At 43.7% G+C, this 21,876-nt stretch overlaps 1 protein-coding gene across 3 annotated transcripts in view; it reads left to right on the top strand.

Moving 5' to 3' along the window:
* Positions 1-21,876, top strand: part of SERPINE2 (serpin family E member 2) — a 63,716-nt gene that overhangs the window by 33,647 nt on the left and 8,193 nt on the right. For all 3 annotated transcript variants that reach the window (XM_030802792.1, XM_030802791.1, XM_030802793.1), the window contains exons 2-5: positions 2,798-3,078; positions 6,344-6,571; positions 12,630-12,827; positions 20,003-20,201. In XM_030802792.1, coding sequence (XP_030658652.1) covers positions 2,820-3,078; positions 6,344-6,571; positions 12,630-12,827; positions 20,003-20,201 — 884 coding nt within the window. In that variant the 5' untranslated portion in view covers positions 2,798-2,819. The remainder of the gene's footprint in view (positions 1-2,797; positions 3,079-6,343; positions 6,572-12,629; positions 12,828-20,002; positions 20,202-21,876) is intronic.

The following is a 21,876-nucleotide window of genomic DNA, read 5'->3' as shown; positions in this document are numbered from 1 at the left end:
CTCTGGAGAAACACGGAACATTCTAAATCTTTAGAAAAGTGCTTGTTTCACAACATATAAGAAACTTGCAACGTCAGCTGGAATGATGGCCTCAGTGGTTCACAGTGGGGCCCTCTGTGTCAGGGGCCCGGGCAGGGAGTTCTGCGTGTGCCCACAGTCCTTGCTCGATGTAGTGGTGGCTCTTCCCGCAGAGAGTGTCTTGAGCTGACCGTGAGGATCAGGATTAAACACAAGCGTTTTCTTAGCCACACTCCATAAACACTGTTTTGATGCAATGAAAAATTAATTAATAAAAATAGAAAGTATTTATGAGCTATCGGATTAATCTCACCAGTGTTTATTGAACATCTCCTACGCCCTAGGGTGGGAAGCACAGAAAGTGCATAGAAAGGAAGGCAAGGAGACACCAAATACGGGGCCAGTTTTGCCTAACACCGTGGTTGTGCCCATGCTTTCCCCCAGAGCACACAGAGACACGATTTCCCCCTCCCTCCAGGTCACCTGTCTCTTAAAAGGCTCTCTTCTGTTTTATTCTCTGCAATCACCCCCAACCTCCCACACGTAACAACAGAGAGGAACACATTGGCTCCACGGGAGACTGTGCTTAGCGGGAGCTCGGGCCTCTCAGGGAAGAACTGAATTAGCAACATCACGAATGCTGCTTTTGTTTTACCAGCTGCCACTGTTAAGTTCTTACTTAATGAAAGTATTTGCTTTTCCATAAATACATGTAAATTTCCTGCCTCTTACTTGTCATAGCCAGAGAAAGCTCTGTGAGTGGTAATTAAGGAAGGAAGCATCTTTAAAACAAATCACTAGGCCAGGCGCGGTGGCTCACGCCTGTAATCCCAGCACTTTGGGAGGCCGAGGCAGGAGGATCACGAGGTCAGGAGATAAGACCATCCTGGCTAACACGGTGAAACCCCGTCTCTACCAAAAATACAAAAAATTAGCCGGGCGTGGTGGCAGGCGCCTGTAGTCCCAGCTACTCAGGAGGCTGAGGCAGGAGAATGGTGTGAACCCGGGAGGCGGAGCTTGCAGTGAGCCGAGATTGCGCCACTGCACTCCAGCCTGGGAGACAGAGCGAGACTCTGTCTCAAAAAAAAAACAAAAAACCAATCACTGTAGTTGAGAACATCCGTGTAAGCAACACCATCCTCAAAATTGATGAATTTACCAATTGTCCTACCCTGTTGTAACTTTAAAGCAGTCACTTGTTTATTTTAATTAATAATTCTTTAATTTTAAAAGCAGTGTGCTTATGGTAAAAGAATCAAGCACATGTGGTTATAAGATAATCAGAGCAACCCGAGGGATTCACTCCCTTGTTTGAAATCCTCCAGGGGTTTCTTGTGACCCCTGGAATGAAATCCCTGTGCCTTTCCAGGCTCTACAGGACCTTACCAGATCTGAACTCTCCTTCGGCTTCGCCCACCTGTCTCCCTTCTTTACGACCTTGACTTCACATCCACACTGGCCTCTAATACACCAAGTTGATTCCCACGTCAGGGCCTCGGCCCTGCTCTCCCTCTGCCCAGTGTACTGTTTACCCATCGGAGTGTGACTGGCTCCTTCTCCCATTCAGGCCTCGTCACCCATGTTCCTGCCATAGCGATGGCTCCCTGATCACCCTATCTAATGACCACCCCCTCCACCCCGCCAGCCCTTATCCACTCGCATTCCTTATTTTATTATTGTGCTCTTTATCCTTTTCTGAAAATGTTTTATTGCTTGCTGGCTTGTTCTGTCTCCCTTCTAGACTGTAAGCTCAGTGAGGGTGGGAGTCTTGTTCATTTGGTTACGTCACATGCCTTGCACTTAGAAAAGGACCTGATACCCAGTGGACCCTCAGTAAATATTGGCTTAATTGGATGAAGGGCACTAATGAGAATTAAATAATGATTAGGCCGAGCATGGTGGCTCACGCCTGTAATCCCAGCACTTTGAGAGGCCGAATCACTTGAGGCCAGACATTCGAGACCAGCCTGGCAAACACAGTGAAACTTCATTTCTACTAAAAAAAAAAAAAAAAAAAAAAAATTGCCAGACAAGTTGGCACACACTTGTAATCCCAGAATCCCAGATACTCAGGAAGCTGAGACGTGAGAATCACTTGAACCTGGGAGGCGGAGGTTGCAGTGAGCCGAGATTGCGCCATTGCACTCCAGCCTGGGCAGCAGAGTGAGACTCTGTTTCAAAAAAGATAAATAAATAAAAATAAAATAACTGAGAATTAAATAATGATTAGTATAGGACCTGGCACATTGTAAGGACCCAAGAGATGGAAGTTTGCTTCCTTTCCTTCCCCACCTCCCCGGGGTGTGTTTTGAAAACTGATTTAATTACACTGTTCTGTCTTAAATGTATTCACATGGCATTCAATTATGCTGAGTACAGTCAAGCATACCTAGGTGTGTACAAAATGGCCTCCCAGGCCAGGTACAGTGGCTCACACCTGTAATCCCAGCACTTTGGGAGGCTGAGTCAGGCAGATCACTTGAGGTCAGGAGTTTGAGACCAGCCTGGCCAACATGGTGAAATCTCATCTCTACTAAAAATACAAAAATTAGCCGTGTATGATGGTGCAAGCCTGTAATTCCAGCTACTCAGGGGGCTGAGGCAGGAGAATTGCTTGAACCCGGGAGGCAGAGGTTTCAGTGAGCTGAGATGGCACTGCTGCACTCCAGCCTGGGCGAAAGAACGAGTCTCCATCTGGGAAAAAAAAAAAAGAAACAAAAAAAAGTAGTAAAGTACCCATTTAAATATAATTTAAATATTTTTTAACTTACTTTTTCAGGTCGTCCTTGGCGGAAGGAACCATGAACTGGCATCTCCCCCTCTTCCTCTTGGCCTCTGTGACGCTGCCTTCCATCTGCTCTCACTTCAATCCTCTGGCTCTCGAGGAACTAGGCTCCAACACGGGGATCCAGGTTTTCAATCAGATTGTGAAGTCGAGGCCTCATGACAACATCGTGATCTCTCCCCATGGGATTGCGTCGGTCCTGGGGATGCTTCAGCTGGGGGCGGACGGCAGGACCAAGAAGCAGCTCGCCATGGTGATGAGATACGGCGTAAATGGTGCGTGTGCACGATTGCTCACTGGCGGGGCCTTTACCTGAGAGTCTTGTGACAGGAGGGTTTATGGCTTGGTTTTTGCTGACAACCCCAAGAAGCAGAGTAGCCAGAAGGGGTTTTGCTGGTGCCACTTGGGGCTTGGGGTCAGTCTCTTCTAAAGAACAAACACTGTGGTGCTGGCAGTTAGGAGAACTAGACTCTGGTCCCTTTTTTGTACTTTTGGAGCTTGGGGTCTGCCACTAGGTCTCCTTTCCCAGGGCTCCAGCCCTCATTCCAGCGAGGGGGACACTTCCCAGCTTACCACCTCCATGGCGCCCAGGATTGATGTGTTTGTAAAGCATGTGAGAGGAGCTGGGAAGGGGTGGCTATGGGGGGCCCAGGGGCTTTGTAGTGATGGAGCCATCCTGGGTCTTGATTGTGGTGGTGGCCACACAAATCTGCACAGATGATAAAGTCGCACAGACCCCCCTCCCCAAGCCCACAACAGGAGTGTATGGAAAATGAGTGAAATCTGAATGCACTGTGTGGACTGACCTGATGGAAATTTCCTGATGCAACGACGGTACCATTGGGAAGACTGGGTGAAAGGCACGTGGGACTTCCTTGCATATTGTTTTGCCACTTCCTATAAATCTATAATTATTTCAAAATACAAAGCTAAACAAAGACTTGGAACCAACCCAAATGCCCATCAATGAGAGACTGGATAAAGAAAATGTGGCACATATACACTGTGGAATACTATGCTGCCATAAAAAAGAGTGAGTTCATGTCCTTGCAGGGACATGGATGAAGCTGGAAACCATCATTCTCAGCAAACACAGGAACAGAAAACCAAACACAGCATGTTCTCACTCATAAGTGGAAGTTGAACAATGAGAACACATGGACACAGGGAGGGGAACATCACACACTGGGGCCTGTCAAGGGGTGGGGGGCAAGGGGAGGGAAAGCATTAGGACAAATACCTAATGCGTGCGGGGCTTAACACCTAGATGACAGGTTGATAGGTGCAGCAAACCACCACGACACATGTGTACCTATGTAACAAACCTGCACGTTCTGCACATGTATCCCAGAGCTTAAAAAATACATAGATACATAGATAGATACGTACAGAGAGAGAGCAAGCTAAAAAATTGTTTTGAAGTAAGGCCCAATGAAAAAGGTTTAGTTTGATTTAAAGAAAAACCTTTCTTAAATGACCCATTTAACTGCATGAGCTTCATCCTCTGGCACTGTTTTACTTCAGCTGAGGGGTCTTGCCCAGATCCGTGCCCCGCCTGCTGTCTCCATAAGTGCAGCGTGCAGGGGAGCAGGACTGGCTCCCCGGCTCTTCCTGGCCACCAACACCCTCTGTGACCTTGCAAAAGTCACATTCACATCTAGGTCTGCTCACTTCATTGGGAAAAAGGGAGTCTTCCTGCCCGTGTTCTTCCACCCAGGCTGGCCCGAAAGTTCTGAGAATCTTCACTGCACTGGCATCGTTAGCTGGAGAGTAAGATCAGTGAGGTGGTGATTTGTGTCCTTCAGTGCCTCGCTCTGCACCCACCTCCGACTGCTCAGCGTGGCCTCCAGGGCTGCCAGCACCAAATGCCTAATCTCACTGCCCTGTTGATGCAGCATTACACTTCTGTATGAGTTTGCAGTTTGTTCACCTGTTGGAAGCATGGAAGGACTAAATACTTGGAACACACTCTTCTGCCCCTTGCTTGGAAGTTCAGAAAACTCCTGGTGATTTATAACTTCATGGCGGATCACTGCTAAAATTTATGACCTTTCCTAGTGTGATCCAGGCTGTGTTGGCTGAGACAATTCCAAAATAGCAACTGGACTTTTGTTGTTTGTTTTAATGCTGAGCCACACTGATTTTAAGCCATTATTTCTGAAGTTCTAACAATATTGGCCTGTTGGCCATCCACCACTGCCTCACTCCTACCCCAAAAGGGCCAGGAGCTGGCAATTGGCCTTGGAAGTGTCTTTCAGCCTCCAAAGCCGGCCGTTTTCTTACTTGTAAAATGGGCCTGCACCACAGAACAATTGTAAGGTGTGGTCATGGGCATCTAAGAGAGGGCCATGCAGGTTGTAAAGCCCTACACACGCCCCTCTTTGTGGGCCCTGAGAAGACTGCCCCGCCCTGTGTAAAGGGTCTGAAGAGGACGCACATTCAGAGTGACAAATCGGCTCTTTAGGGGACCATCAAGGTGACTCTGGCAGGATGTTTTAGGACAGTGTCATTTTGAAGAGACCCCAAGCGATGAAGAAGGATCTGTAATTTGAGCTCTCCGTAGAAACACATTTCATCCTTTTAACTTATTTGCCTCTTTTTCACCCTCTCAAACTAAATGGAGCATGTATGAATGGCTCATGTAAAATAAAGCTTACATTGCCATAAAATTAGTCTCCTTACTCTTTGAGCCTGATACCAAGTAAAAACCACATTGTTCTGGATGGTGGCACATGGTAATTTTTTATAGTCTTTCTAATGCTTATTTTATTCATCTTTTTCCAAAATAGAAAAAAAATTACATTGTTAAACCTTTGGCAAGAAAGGAAGTAGCACTTAATAATGTTAGACAAGAGAGAAAGCATTAGGAAGTTCCCTTTGATTTATTCCCCCTTGGCTATAGAACTGAGGACTGTGCCAGCATTCATATTGACCTGGTGCCCAGAAAGGCTACCAAGAGAATGAGGTCTGCATTGGGAAGGTGGCAAGAACACCTTGAATATCCCTGTTTTGATGCAGAAGCACAGCTGATTTTTGAGAGCTTCAGTTGTTAGACTTTAATCCCACTCCCTGCTTTTCTTAAGAAATAGGCCCCTGAGAGAACAGAAGACTTAGTTTCTTGCTACTCATAGCTATCCTGTTTGTACTGTTCTTTTATTTTTATTTTTGAGACAGGGTCTTGCTTAGTCATCCAGGCTGTATGCAGGGGCGTGATCGTGGCTTACAAGCAGCCTCGACTTCCCAGGCTCCAGCAATCCTCCCACCTCAGCCTCCTCAAGTAGTTGGTATCACAGTCGTGCCACCACACCCAGTTAATTTTGTATTTTTGGTAGAGACAGGGTTTTGTCATATTACCCAGGTTGGTCTTAAACTCCTGAGCTCAAGCAATCCACCCACCGCAGCCTCTCAAATTGCTGGGATTACAGGTGTGAGCCACTGCACCTGGCCTATACTATTCTTACTTGCTGCAATATAAAAGATTTTAAAAACTTTTCTAGATTCTTATGGAAATATTGCTGTATATTCTGATTTCTCTTTTAGGTGTTGGTAAAATATTAAAGAAGATCAACAAGGCCATCGTCTCTAAGAAGAATAAAGACATTGTGACAGTAGCTAACGCCGTGTTTGTTAAGAATGCCTCTGAAATTGAAGTGCCTTTTGTTACAAGGAACAAAGATGTGTTCCAGTGCGAGGTCCGGAATGTGAACTTTGAGGATCCAGCCTCTGCCTGTGATTCCATCAATGCATGGGTTAAAAACGAAACCAGGGGTGAGTGGCCACAGTATGTCGTATGATTGCATAGTTTGTGAATGAAAGCACGAGTTAGACTCCAGGGTTCAAAGTGGTGTCTGCAAGTCCAATTCAATGGCCTGTCAGTTGAGAAACTCCTGGACCAAGGAAGCTCTATTCAGTCTCCCTCTTTCCCCTTCAATCTGCCATTGCTCACCGTGTTCCTGGGAGGTGTTTCTCCTGTTGTTTGGGCAACAGAACAGAATCCAGCCCCTCCACTGTCTCCTCTCCTTGCCATATCTGCTCTCTAGCGTCCTTGCCCCCAGGCTCTTGTTGATTTTGAAGGTTTTCTTGCTCATTCCTTCCTACTTTTGCATCTGCCTCTCCCTTTACCTGGAATGTCCTCCTCTTCCTTCCAGATTGATTGATCTCTTTGCCTTCCAGGCCTCTTGCTTCTGCCATTGCCAAAGACATAGGTACCCTGTTGTCCATTATGATTGGCACACAATTACAACTTTTACACACCCCCCCATTACAGCCCTTTCCTCATCTCAAAATGATTACTCATTTGTAGGTGTCTCTTCTCCCATTAAATAAAGGAGAGTCTAATGTTGGTGTTTTAAAACTTAATTTGTAGGCCAGGTGCAGTGGCTCACACCTGTAATCCCAGTACTTTGGGAGGCCAAGGTGGGTGGATCACCTGAGGTCAGGAGTTCGAGACCAGCCTGGCCAACATGGTTTATCCCAACTCTACTAAAAATACAAAAATTATCCAGACATGGTGGCGGGCACCTGTAATCCCAGCTACTTGGGAGGCTGAGGCAGGAGAATCACTTGAACCTGGGAGGCAGAGATTGCAATGAGCCGAGATCGCGCCCCTGCACTCCAGCCTGGGCGACAGAATGAGACTCTGTCGAAAACAACAACAAAAACAAGCAAACAAAAAACCCTTAATTTGTAACCTGGAGGTCCAGGTGGAAACATGCAGGAGGAGCTGTAGGTCTGGAACAACAGGAGAATGTGAAGGCTGGGAGTACAGATTTGGGACCCTTTTTTCATTTTTTTTTTTCCTTTTTCTTTTTTGGAGACAGGGTCTCGCTCTATCTCTTAGGCTAGAGCGCAATGGTGCAATCATAGCTCATTGCAGCCTCAACCTCCTGGGCTCAAGTAATCCTCCCACCTCAGCCTTTCTAGTAGCTGGAACTACAGGTGTGCATCACCATGCCTGGCTAATGTTTTTATTTTTTGAAGAGATGGGGTCTCACTGTGTTGCCCATGCTGGTCTCAAACTCTTGGGTTCAAGCCGTCCTCTCACCTCAGCCTCCCAGAGTGCTGGGATTACAGGCATGAGCCCCTGTGCCTGGCCATAGAGCCTTTTTTCATAGAAGGGAGAGAGTCAATAGGAAGAAGAAGCCCAAAGACAAAACCTAGGGAAACTGTGGCCTTTCAGGGTATGTTTCTTAAAAGTGTGGTTACTGGTGTCCCTGCGTCAGAATTATCTGGGCTGTGTGTTGAGAAGGCAGATCCCTGGAGCCCAGCCCACCGCACTGGAATCGCCGAGGGAGTGGCTGGCAACTCCCAGTCTGCCTCTGCCTCCCATCACCATTCTTATACACCCAAATGTTAGAGACCCATTAGGAGAACTAGTGAAGAGGTGGACAAAGAAGGCTCAGGGAGGGTGGAGGAGACCCCAGGTGACTTGGGTAAATTCGTGGCGTCCCTTCTCAGTGGGGCCTGGACCATGCAGTCTGGGCGCCCTTCCTAAAACCATAAACCATCGGGAGGCCAGCACACATGAGGGTGTTCAGTGGAGTTTCCAGGTGTGTGGCATCTGCAGGCTTGCGAAGAGTGGTCGGAAGCAGACGCCCTCAGGACTGGTTCTTGGTCCCGACTCTGTGGCTGGAGGCTATGTGACTATGACATGTCATTTTGTCCTCTTAGCCGCTGCCTTGATCTGTAGAATGGCAATATTAAACCACATTAGTTAGACCATGTGACAGTCTTCAGAGCACCCGGAGAAAACCCCCACGTGTGCTGGGAAGAAGCATGGAGACTCCTGCAGCGCTTTGCAGCCCTGTCAGCCCCAACTCTTCCGTTTGTAACAAATATTTTAAATACTCTCTTTACTATTCTGAAATGAAATTCATACATCATATTACTCTATGCACATACACAAATTTTTAAAAATTTGAGACAGTGCCAAACTGTAATACAAAGGAAAACAAAAGAAATGTATTATATATAGTTCAATAGGTAAACCCTTGGGTAAAACTACACTCAAATACATAATAAAGTAGTCAGAGTCTCAGAATAATTGTGAATTGACAGCTACAAAAGCAGACAGAGACAGGCATGTTGTACTGGTGACTCATAAACTTGAGCTGTGTTAACTATTGCTGATGCAATTTTTTCTGAAACGGTGCAAAACTCTTGATAAATTTCTGAACAAAACAAAGCACAGGTTCTGCTTGATTTGCATGGGAGTCACATTCCTGGCAAATTCAGCATACATGAAAAGGATGTAAAACAAAACAAAAAACCCAAAACACCCTGTGTTTACACACAAAAAAGAACGAGGTTCTGGGTTCAGATAATTATAAGTAGGTGTCCTACCAACGCGGAGATCTGGTGGGGTATTTAAAAGCCATGGGAGAAGCAGCACAATTCTTCATTGGGTGGGACTGTTTTGAACATTGCAGGACAGATAGCATTTCTGGCCACTGCCCACTCAGTTAAAAACATCCCTGCCGATTTCCAAACTGCCTTTACCTGGGGGTGAACTGCCCCCACTGAAAGGTACATGACCACATGGTAGAGCTCAGAAGCGACTTGGAGCTCAATTGTGTGTGTCCAGAAGATTGCTGGGTCTGTCTCACGGAAATGATAGTTCCTTCCCTACAGAGAGTGGGAGAGCCCAACGCGCAGGCCTTTTGCAGGACATCAGGGATGGGTCTGGCCTGTTGGCCTCTGCAGCCTCACTCATCCTTGTACTCTGTGTTCCAGCCACACAGGCCTCTTCCCAGTCCCCTTACTCACCATCCTGTCTCCTGTTGGAGAACCCCACACATACACTCCTGCTGCCTGTAGTGCTTTCTCTCCCTCTTCCCTGGTTCAGGCTGACTCATTTCTGTACCATACCATGAGTGGCAGGCATGAACATTAAAAGCACACATTCTGAGTTTGAATCTCGGTTCTGCCACATACTACCTGTATAATCTTGGGCAAGTTATTTAACCTTCCTGTGCATCAGCATTCTCATCTGTAAAATGGAGAGATGCAATAGTGATACCTATTCGAATAATTCTAACAACATTAAGGCTGGTGTAAGGATATGAGTAATACATATAAAGCATTTAGCAAAGGACCCTGCACTTAGTAATGTTCAACCAGTGTGAGCTATTTTTATAGCCATAATCTGAGGTCCCATCCATCTCAGACCTCACCGACTAGGTCAGGTCACCTTCTTCTTAGCCCTCCATAACCTTGAGTAATTCCACTTCCAGATATTTATTAAAATTGCAGCTGTATACTTTTCCAAGTTATTTTATGTCAGCCTGCACCTCTCTCTAATTCATCGTTTTTGAAGCCAGATTTCCTTCTTGGTTTCTTATTTAAGAGAGTACCAGGCACGTGGTAGGTATCCAAGGATGGACGGACAGACGGATGGATGGATGGATGGATGATAGATGCATATCTGTGACAGTTACTGATGGCAGGTTTTGTGCCTCTTTGCCTCTAAATATGCATTTTCTTTTTATTTCTTCATGTCCCCTTATTATATCTTAGTCCTCCCAGGGGCAATTGGAGGCATTATTTGTCTCTGTAAAAAGGGGCTAAGGACATTTCTTCAGACACTTACTGAGCACTGCTTGTATGCTCAATGTAGTGCTAGGAGTAAGCAAAAAGTGAATGGCAGAGTCTCATGCAGGTCTCAGTGTAGTTGAGGGAGACAGACACATTAAAATTGGCTAGAATAAAATACTGCAGGTGTCATGGTGGGGCCAGGCATTGGGCTTTACAGAAATCGAGAGCAGAGGCATCTCTTAGGAGGTGGCGAGGATGATCAGAGAATCTTAAAGGCAAGTAGGAATTGAACTGGGTAATGTTCCCAGCAGAGGCAAGAAACAACATTCACTATTAGGAAGTCAATTATGAGCTTGCTAGTGGGATGGCATAAAGTTCTAACTTCACTCCCACAGGACAGTCTGTTTGCGGCCAGCTTTGTGTTGAGTTGAATGATGGCTGTTTATGGCTTAGGTATTTTCCTTCCTTGTCCTGGCTTAAGGTGGCGTTGGTGCCCCCTTGTGGAAGTAGTGAGTGGTGATGGAACTGTCTTAGCAGCACACCGTGGGAAACTTCAGTGTTTATTTATCATGATTTATGTAAACACTTGTTTATTGTACATCAGCATCCTCTTGAGTTTCATTTAAAAGGACTTAATGCTCTCACCCCTGAATTAGATATTCTCGCTTCTTCAAAAGCTGTTGGTTTTACTCTCACCATTTAAAGTAGTATAACTTGTATTTATATTATGTATTTATACACATACACACACACACACACACACACATATATATTTGAGCTCATAATGCAGTGAACTAAGTTTTAATAGCTTTGGGCATTAATGATCCCTATTTAAAAACACGCATACATACAGACACACACAGAACTGAACCTTCGAAGACCTCAGAATAATTGTGAAGCTAACTGTATGATAACTGTGTAATAAAAGGAAGCTAACTGGAAGACCAAACCTTCAGCCACAGACAGCATTTTGGAAGGCTCTTTCAGCCACGGGTAGCATTTTGGAAGCATCCTAAGATGAGAAGAGTTGTGTTCATTCCTTCACTCCTGACACAAGTAAGATGGACCATTCCCAACGTCTTGTAAAGAGCATTTTCCTTCAAAATTAGGAGTTCTAGGACAGACCTTAATTTTTTCTGTCTTTTTAAAGATTTATTTTATTTTATTTTATCTTTTTTTTTTTAGAGACAGGGTCTCATTCTGACACCCAGACTGGAGTGCAGTGGTGCAATCATAGCTCAACTCAGCCTCGAACTCTTGGGCTCAGGTGACCCTCCCACCTCAACCTCCCAAGTAGCTGAGATTACAGGTTCATGCCACTATACCCAGCTGGCTAATAGGTTTTTAATTTTTATTTTTTGTAGAGATAGGGTCTAGCTATGTTTCCCAGGCTGGTCTCAAACTCCTAGCCTCAAGTGATCCTCCCTCCTCGGCCTCCCAAAGTGCTGGGATTACAGGCATAAGCCACTGTGCCTGGGCTTTATTTATTTTTCATTGACCCATAATAATTGTACATATATGGGGTACAGTGGTAATGCTTTGATACATGTATACAATGTGTAATGATCAAATTAGAGTAATTAACATTTCAGTTACCTCAAACGTTTCTCATTTCTTTATGGTGGGAACATTCAAAATCCTCTCTCCTGTTGTCTCTAATATTAGCACCTTGCTTGATGCCTGATCCATAAACAAAGACACTGATTTTTTGTTTCCTTTAAGCAGTTATGAGGCCTTGTGATATCCAGAGATTCCAAAATAATGTTTGATGTTTCTAAAATCTTCAGAGAAATGAAGCATTTACCCTTAATAACATACAGGCTGAAGTGTTTATTTTTGACTGGGATTAAATTAAACCAAGTGGAGCAAAATAAAATAAAATTGCTTATCTTGTACTGACCAGAAACCCTTACTAGCAGTCATTTATTGGCAAAAAAAGAAGAAGAAGAAATAATTCATTATCAAATATAGCTTATTTGGATGAGTAAGTTTTTTAAAGCCTGGACTTGCAGGGAATTGATAATAAAAGAATTTCTTGATGAAAAGTTTTGTAACCCCTAGCTGGGGGTTTCTAAAGTCTTTTCTGTTTCTCTTTTAACTTCTTTTTAACTTTAATATTTAGTAGGGGAGATGGAACCTATAAAGTACAAAAGGGTAGTTTCAGAAGATTCTCTTTAACATTCCTTAAAAATCCTTTGATTTTTCATTCTACCTGATGACAGCTGCCATTTGCCCTCAAGCCAGCCACCAGTCCTGAGGTTATTTTTCCCTTGTTTGTTCTTTGGCTTCACAGATATGATTGACAATCTGCTGTCCCCAGATCTTATTGATGGTGTGCTCACCAGACTGGTCCTCGTCAACGCAGTGTATTTCAAGGGTCTGTGGAAATCACGGTTCCAACCTGAGAACACAAAGAAACGCACTTTCGTGGCAGCCGATGGGAAATCCTATCAAGTGCCAATGCTGGCCCAGCTCTCCGTGTTCCGGTGTGGTGAGTTCATGCTTGGCAAGGCCTGTTCTAGGATGTGCTGGCAGCAGAAAGGCCCTTGAGTGCTTTAACTTAATTCCAGAGCAAATCTAACTTTTCATCTTTTAAAAAACTGGGGAACAGAGCAGGGTGCTGAGAGGCAGGATTTTTATAAAGCTCATGTAAATCTGTGTTATGTACAAAGGTTACTATGCATTGCATAATATGCATAATATATGCATAAGTTATGTACAAAAAGTATTAATGCATGGCGTGTGTAGTAGGCTTTTTGGTTGAAAACTTAAAGATGAAAGGACAATTCATGAAATGAGTATAAGTGAGCATTAAACATATGAAGTCATCAGCAACTCATTAGCAGTCTTACATTACCAAATTAAAAATTGGATTTCTTTTTTACTTAGTAGATTGGCAAAAATTAGAAAGATTGATAAAATCCCTTGGTGGCTTTGGTGGGGAGGAAGCAGGACCCCTGAGCACTGTTCGTGGCAGGGATCTGTGGTCCGAGGACTTCCTCGGGGTCCTGGTTCCAGCAGTCCCGCTCCAGGGAATTTATACTCTGAACATAAGCACACACTGACAAATAAATAGAAGCCAAATACAAATATACAGTGGAACGTATGTGATCATGAGACTTAGATTTATATAAGTGGAAAGATTATGCAATATATGGTTGATTTCAGAAAATGAGATATAGAACAGCAGATGTCAATCTCGCTTATGTAAAATTATTTTCTTTATATTCACACGTCTATAGAGATAGGTCTCAGAGGATGTTCAGTAAAAAATATTAATGGTAGGATTTCAGAAAAATTATTTCTGAATTTGAAAAAAGTTTTTTGAGATAGAGCCTCACTGTGTTACCCAGGCTAGACTACAGTGGCACAAACATGGCTCACCACAGCCTTGACCTCTTGGACTCAAACTATCCTCCCACCTCAGCCTCTCATGTAGCTGGGACCACAGGCATGCACCACCATGGCCAGCTAATTTTTTTACTTTCTGTACAAATGGGGTTTTGCCGTGTTGCCCAGGCTAGTCTTGAACTCCTGGGCCTAAGTGATCCACCTGCCTTGGCCTCTCAAACTGCTGGGATTGCAGGCATGAGCCACCGCGCCAGGCTCAAATGAACTTCTAAAATCGCTTTGCCTGGGATATGAGCAGGTGGCCGTGTTAACGTTTCAGTGAAGTGATTTTATTTTAGGTCAATCTTTTGTACACACTTTACAGTCCATAAAAAAATAAAATAAAAAGTGAGGGGGCCCTTATTTACTGTATGTTTCTCTTGCTGAAAAAAAAACAAGTTAATAGTTCAAGATTAAAATGCAAGGATTCCATTAACATTCCTATGGAAGATTTAAAAATGTTTGTTTTTACAGAAATATAACATGCATTTCTTGAGTAGACAGGCTATTCGCAGAGAGTTACATGTCAGGGTAGCTTTTCATTTGGAAACTGATTTGCCTAGGAATATACGTGTGTGTTTTATAGAAAATAATGCACAAATACATTGTTATTGTCAAAGATTTAAACCCTACAGAACTCCCACAGTCTGTTGGTATCTTCCCTCCACTTTCCCTGATTCATGCCTCTCTTCTTTACCCGCTTCCACCCTGCTCTGGGCCCCCTTGCCCTCTCTCTTCTTGCTGGGTTGGCTGGTGGGAGCTGGCAGGCGATAGGAAGGACAGAGGAGAAAGGGGTCAGGGTATTAACTTCCCAAGCTTCCCCTTACAGAGTCACGGGCCAGCTGCATTCCTCTACCAAAGGTTTCAGCTTCTGCCAGGGGATGTGCCCAAGAGCTCTTTCTCTCTGGGTCACCACCCGTCTCTTCCTCCCTCCCATCCCAAGGCCAGCCATGGTGCTCACCGTTTCTTGTCCAGGGTACTGTCCATCATGTTTCTCTGTATCCTGTCTATGCTTTACAAGTGGTCCTTCATCAAATTCTGCTTAAATGGCCCAATTTGATGTCTTATCTGTTTACTCTCCACCCTGACTGATCTGTACCTAATTCGGACCAGAATAAGAAAGTCCCCTGCTCACTCCTGTTCTCATTCCCTCACAAGTACACACGGCAAACAGCTTAGCTCACCCTTCTCACCCTCCTTTCCATGCCTGTCATCGGGTTTCACTGAGGAACCTGGAACCGGACGCGACTCTATTCTGGGCCATGCAGCAGGGCGTGAGAGTGTCATAAATTCCCTGTTTTCTTGCTTTGGCCAAAACCCAGTGTATCATGATAAGACAGGGAAGGATTGTCTTGATAGGGCTGTGAAGAAAGTACCGCCATCTGTGGTGGCCGCAAGTGGCTGTTTGTTTCCATTTCCACAGACCGTCCGTCATTTTCTGCCTGTTTCCTCACTCTGACCTATAGGAGTGGCCCGGCTCTAGCTGCTCTGTCCAAACTCACAGGGCCCAGGGTGCCACCTGTCGGCTGCTTCCTGGGCCTCAGCCACACCTCACTATTCAGGGTCACTTTGCCAAAACATTGTCATTCCGTTTATCTGCCTTCTTGACTGTTTTCCCCAAGATATCATCAAGAGCTCTGAGAATATTTGCTTGATAACAAAAGGAGAGTGAAAACTAGAAGAGAAGAAGAAAGCCCTTCTGATTTATGCCCCATAAAGTAGAAGTACTTCAAGGGTAGAAACGTTTCTATTAAGAAAAAAAGAAGCCTTAAAATCATTTTTAGTAGAATTATATTTCATACTCATTGCAAAATCCTCAATATACCTCAGTATACAATATATATGGCAGAAAGTAAAACTTCCCCTAAAATCCTATTTCCTAGGATAAAAAACCCTGTTAAGTATCAAGTATATCATTTGAGAACCTTTCTAGGGATATGTAACATATGTCTATGAAACTTTCTACATACATAAGATTGTACTCTAATTTCTATAATCTACTTTCATTAGACAGTGGACAACTTTTTGTGCCAATTCATAAGGATTTACTTGATTCTTTTATCAGCCACGTAATATTCCATAATACAAATGTATCATGATATCCTATGGAAGGCCATCTGCTTTTTTCCTATAATAACACTGCAGTGAGTATTCTTATACATAAATTTTTCAATACTTGCATCAGTAAATTTCTAAAGGTGATTTCCTGGAATAGGAATAGAAATGGAATAGGAATCTCCAAGTCATAGTTGTTACAAATGTTTTATGGTTATGAATTTAGACATTTGAGGCTTTATTTTGGGAAAAAACCACAAATAATAACAAATTTATATTCCCATCTTCTTTTCGCCTGAGTTTCTAACTCATACCTGTCTGCTCACATTACGTCTTAACTTGGTTGCCTACTAAATTCTAGTTGCATAGATGAAACTCATTTATGCCAAGGCACCATGGCACACACCTGTAATTCCAGCACTTTGGGAAGCTGAGGCAGGAGGATCGCTTGAGCCTGGGAGTTCAAGATGAACCTCAGCAACATAGCGAGACCCTGTCTCTACAAAAAAATGTTTAAAAATTAGCTGGGCATGGTGTTGCTCACCTGTGGTCCCAGCTGTTCAGGAGTCTGAGGTGAGGGGATCACTTGAGCCCAGGATGTTGAGGTTGCCGTGAGCCCTGATCACATCACTGCTTTCCAGCCTGGGGAACAGAGCAAGACCCTGTCTCAATAAATAAATATATGTATTGCCCTTGCCCATTTAGTTCTCAACCCATAGTTCCTTAGCAGCAAATGGCACCAATACTCACCCAGTTACTTACGCCACCCCTCCTTCCCCAGCTACTCTCCCCAAACTCCTTTTGGACTCCAGCCTAGAATGTAGAGTACTGCACACGGTGGAGCATTTTGCTGTTGTTTTTCCAAAATACCCATTTCAATTTCTACTAAAGTACAGTCTAAAAAGTTTCTTAAGTTCTCAGGAAATCTATATTTACTTGTAGTAGAAGGTAATTAGAGGGACTTTCATCTATAAAGGTTTCCTGATATTAAATATTTAAGATACCCTCTTTGATTTTACAGCGTGAGTTCTTAACATTTCAGTGATCCTAGTTACGTCTTCCCTAGTAGTACTTAAAGTGGAAATCAGATTACTTCAGGGGCTTTCTGGAAAAACTGGGTCACCCAAAACACCACTCAGAGAAAATTCTAAATCTCCTCCACATTTTTAATGCTTGATTCTTCACTTATTATCTCCCATTAGAAGTTTTGTTGACCACCATTCATCTAAGAGAAAATCCATATTTTCTCTTTTTCATCTCCGCTCCTTTTCAGAATGAATCAACATACTATACTTATGTTTTTATACACTGCAGAAATGACCCTTGTTAAAGAATACTCAGTCTGCCTTCCAGAGGTTAAAGAATAGAGAGCATGTGTTAGGGAATTTTAAAGGGAAAAGCTCTGGGACGATGAGAGGCTCCATGCTCTGACACAAGGCTCCCAAGTCCCCTTCCTTACTTGATTCATTCTGCTTGGGAGTTGTGCTTTTATCAGCTACATAATATTCCATGTAGTTTACCTGGGTGGGCCAATTTTGTGTTTAGACTGTGAGCAGGGATCTCACATTGCAAGAAGTGAGGTATTTTACAAAGCTTCTTACATCAAAAGACAGCAGTTTTTGCTATGAGCCAGCTTATGCTGAGCACTTTGTATGTGTTGTCCCATTGAATTTTCGTAGCTCTGTAAAGTAGGTGCTATTATTATAGGCTTTTACAGACAAAGAAACTAAGACTTGGAGTCAAGGAACTTGCCAAAGTCTCAGAGCTAGTGTGCTACAGGTGCAGGATTCGAATACAGGTCTTATAACCTCAGATCTCGTGGCCTTGGCACGTGTCCTCTATAAAAGGATGCAGTACTTGAGTGACCCGGTAGAAAGACAGAAAAGGTGTTATTTTATCTCCCAGCTCCTCAAGGCACCAAATAAAGGTAAGCATGTGTATGTCTGATGCACTCTGGCTACCATTGGTCATCACCTTCTGTGGTCAGACGCAGAAGGAGTGGGGGGAAATCAGTCATCAAGCAGAGGTGACTGGATGCAGAATGGTTCATGGTTATTAATAATTATTGATCAGTTAATGATGGGTCCAGCCAAGGATGGATTAACTGGTGAAGCTAGATGATCTCTCTCCTCCCTCGAACACGTTCCAGCTCATAACTTTTCATTATTCATTACTTCAATCCTTCTTAACAGAATAGTAAACATTTCTAGAAGCAGTTAACACCTCCAGGTCCTTATTTCATGCCCTGGAGCAATCACTTATTAACCACTTCCCAGATTTCACAGTTTCTGAAAATTAGCTCCGCCAGAATAGAGACTTAATGTTTTCTTCAAGGATTAAAGAGCTCATTAGGAAGTGATTTTTTTCTCACTTTCCCATTGATTTTTCCGTTTCTGCTGAGACCGTTTTGTTATGCAGGCTAAAAGTAAAGATGAAGAATCCTCTCTTTCATTCTTTTTTTTTTTTTTTTTTTTTTTTTTGAGACCGAGTCTCGCTCTGTAGCCCAGGCTGGAGTGCAGTGGCGCAATCTCGGCTCACTGCAAGCTCCGCCTCCCGGGTTCACGCCATTCTCCTGCCTCAGCCTCTCCGAGTAGCTGGGACTACAGGCGCCTGCCACCACGCCCGGCTAATTTTTTGTATTTTTAGTAGAGACGGGGTTTCATCGTGGTCTCGATCTCCTGACCTCGTGATCCGCCCGCCTCGGCCTCCCAAAGTGCTGGGATTACAAGCGTGAGCCACCGCGCCCGGCCCTCTCTTTCATTCTTAGGTTGCTGCAAGACAGAAGCCAGGCTCGGGTGAGAGTTCCACGCACATGGGAGCTGAGGCGGGCTGCACCTGGGTTACTGAACAGCCCTGCAGGAAATGCAGTGTGCTAGGACCAGGAGAGCCCCAGTTCCTCCGCCAGTTGTCTATGTTGTTTCTTCCTTAGGTTTCTCCCTAAAAAAAACTGTAGTGTCATCCTGTAGTGCCATATATTCTAATAACCTCACAATTTTTATGATATTTCAGTGTTCATCAAGTACACTCTCTTTCCCTCTCTTGGTGTCTTTCTCTTCATCTCTCCCTCTGTCCATCCCTCCCAACACTGTTCTATGGAGAACTGGCATATTGAAGTTCCCTGTCTCAAAGGCAGTGATTGGCACGTCATCTCCAAAGAAAAGATCAGTGAAAATCGTGCAAGAAACTTGCTTTCTCTCTTCTTGTTTGCTGAACTCCCTAAGATGTGGAATCTGTTTTGTCTATAGAGCATCTTGCAGGTAGACTGTTCTCCAAATAACATTTGAGAAATGCTGGTTTAAATTATTCTTCTCGGGTTTTCATTAGTAAGTAGAAGTACCATAAAATATCAAAAACTCCAATGGTGATTACTGGAATGGGTGAAGAGTGAATAGGGCAAGGTGGTGAAGTAGGAAGAAGACAATCCTTGGCATTAGACTATCCTGGCTCCTCACTTCTTAGCCGTGCATCCTTTGGAGGTTACTTCATTTCTCTAAAGGTGGCTTCCTCAATTGCAAAATAGCACTTCTTATGCCTACCCCATGAGGTGCTATAGATGCTCAGCCTGTTGAAGGGTTGATATGGGCCTGGCACAGAGTAAGCCCTGTGGATGCTCTCTATCCCTCTCTCTCTTCACATGCACATGTAGGCTTATCCAAAATGAGGACTATAGGTGATAAAATTGCACCGTGTTGGGATTCCTGCTTAATGAGTAAATTTTAGCTGCTCTTGTCCCAAAAACAGCAAAATGGGTAATTATGTGAGATAATGGATATGTTAATTTGCTTTACCATAGTAACTATTTTACTATCTATATGTATCCCATAACATCATATTGTGTACCTTAATTAAATATGCAATACAGTTTATTAAAAAAAAAAGGAATGATTCTAAGGCAGCTTGAATGTATTCTATTATTCATGTAAGGGTCAACTTCTTGCAAAGGACTGAATTTTAAGCACTTTATGATTTAAATTCTCCTTAACAGAATTAAAGTGATTTCAGTGATTCCCAAAGGCATTCTGTCTAGACTGAAGAAAGAATTCTTCACCGGGGAAGGAAGAAATAATTGTCCTTATCTTTGTCCTTCTAAGGAAGCTATTTGTGGAAAAGGGGAGTTCTCCAACTGAGTTGCTCTCTGAAACTATCCCGGTGACCAGCAACCACTCATCCCACTTCTAGAAGTCAACAAGGATACACTGAACCTGCTTCTGATTTCTTTAGGGTCGACAAGTGCCCCCAATGATTTATGGTACAACTTCATTGAACTGCCCTACCACGGGGAAAGCATCAGCATGCTGATTGCACTGCCGACTGAGAGCTCCACCCCGCTGTCTGCCATCATCCCACACATCAGTACCAAGACCATAGACAGCTGGATGAGTATCATGGTGCCCAAGAGGGTGCAGGTGATCCTGCCCAAGTAAGTGGCCCCTTCCCCTCAAAGAAAACAGTGGCATTGTTCAATCAGCAGGTGTTATGTCGGACGTCAGACAACATGAGGCGAAAATATGGCACATGATGAAGCCTGTTCTGTTCTGCAGAAATTTCATGGTGGGATTACGAGGCCGTGCTTTTCTAAACGCTTTTATTCAATGCCTGTGCTTCCTGTATGGTAAGATATGGATCATAAGAAAGGAGAGAGGGCAACCTTGGTCTCTAAACCTCCACATGAGCATAAGCTGTTCATGGTACTGCAGGGGCTTTTTGACATATCTCATTGTATTTAAAAGACTGAAAACACATGTGGGTCATCATAGTATGGATGAAAGTACAGTGAAGTTTAATAGAACTCCATGTGCTTTCATAAGGAGCTTCATTTTAGTTATTTATTTATTTAACTAGAAGTTCATGAAGACCAAGGCAGCCCGTTTTTCTGTTATACCCTAAGAGTAAGACAAAGATGGAATTTGAGCTGTTATGACTTGAAGCCATGGGAAAAGTAACCCCAAATCCTGTATGAATCTTCATGTTCTAACAGGTCAGAGAATGCTTTGTCCAGAACTGTGAAGAAGCAATGAATGTTGTTCCCTTTCTATGAACTTTTCAACATTGCTGCCTTCCCACCATCCAGAGCTTTTAACAACCCAGGTCTTGGTGGTAGTGGAGAGTTCTAACAGCTTTTGATTCTTTGGTCACCGAGTTAAGTAATTGGAGTAAGACATTCACAATAAGTATTACTAATCCTCTCAAGATTTTTTTTTTTTTTTTTGGTAAAATAAGCCTTCAAGTAGGCAATGCTTGATATAAATAAATAAGATGGTGGCATCGTAGGCCTCAATGGGTAAAGAACAGGTTCTTTACCATTATAGCCCATCTGTAGTGAGAATCTGCCCACCTTTCCTTGGTGCTCTTCCACAGGATGAGATCAAATCTGGTAAAGCATGCTCTGATGATAGTAACTGACATTTACACACACACACACACACATATATACACAAACACATACACACACACACACACACACACACACACATATATATATCTCCATATATCCCCAAGGCCAGGTAGGTCACAAATATTCAGGAAACCTATATTATACCCAAATATAATATCATGTCACCTATGCCTAATCTTTGCTCCTGTTTTAATAGTAAAATACTTTCAGAATCTCAAAAGGGGCTGGGCATAGTGGCTCACACGTGTAATCCCAACGCTTTGGGAGGCCAAGGAGGGCGGATGACGAGGTCAGGAGTTCAAGACTAGCCTGGCCAACATGGAAAAACCCCGTCTCTACTAAAAATACAAAAATTTAGCCAGGCATGGTGGTGGGTGCCTGTAATCCCAGCTACTTGGGAGGCTGAGGCAGGAGAATTGCTTGAACCCAGGAGGCAGAGGTTGCAGTAAGCCAAGATCGCACCATTGTCCTCTGGCCTGGGCCACAGAGCAAGAATCTGTCTCAAAAAAAAGAATCCCAAAATGAACTATCAGGAATGTTTCTCCTCTCTTTTGACCATCTCCAATCCCAATAAGGATGGCAGGTCTTAGAGCAGCCAAGATGGACATGGGGAACTTTAGTTGGATATGGGGAAGAATGATAGATATTCCAGAGTACTAGGAACTTAACACTCAACCTCCACGTCATTATAAAAGAAAGT

Source organism: Nomascus leucogenys, chromosome 22a, assembly GCF_006542625.1.
Source record: "Nomascus leucogenys isolate Asia chromosome 22a, Asia_NLE_v1, whole genome shotgun sequence".
Lineage (NCBI taxonomy): Eukaryota > Metazoa > Chordata > Mammalia > Primates > Hylobatidae > Nomascus > Nomascus leucogenys.
Note: the sequence above shows the minus strand (reverse complement) of the source record. Positions and strands in the feature narration are given on the sequence as shown.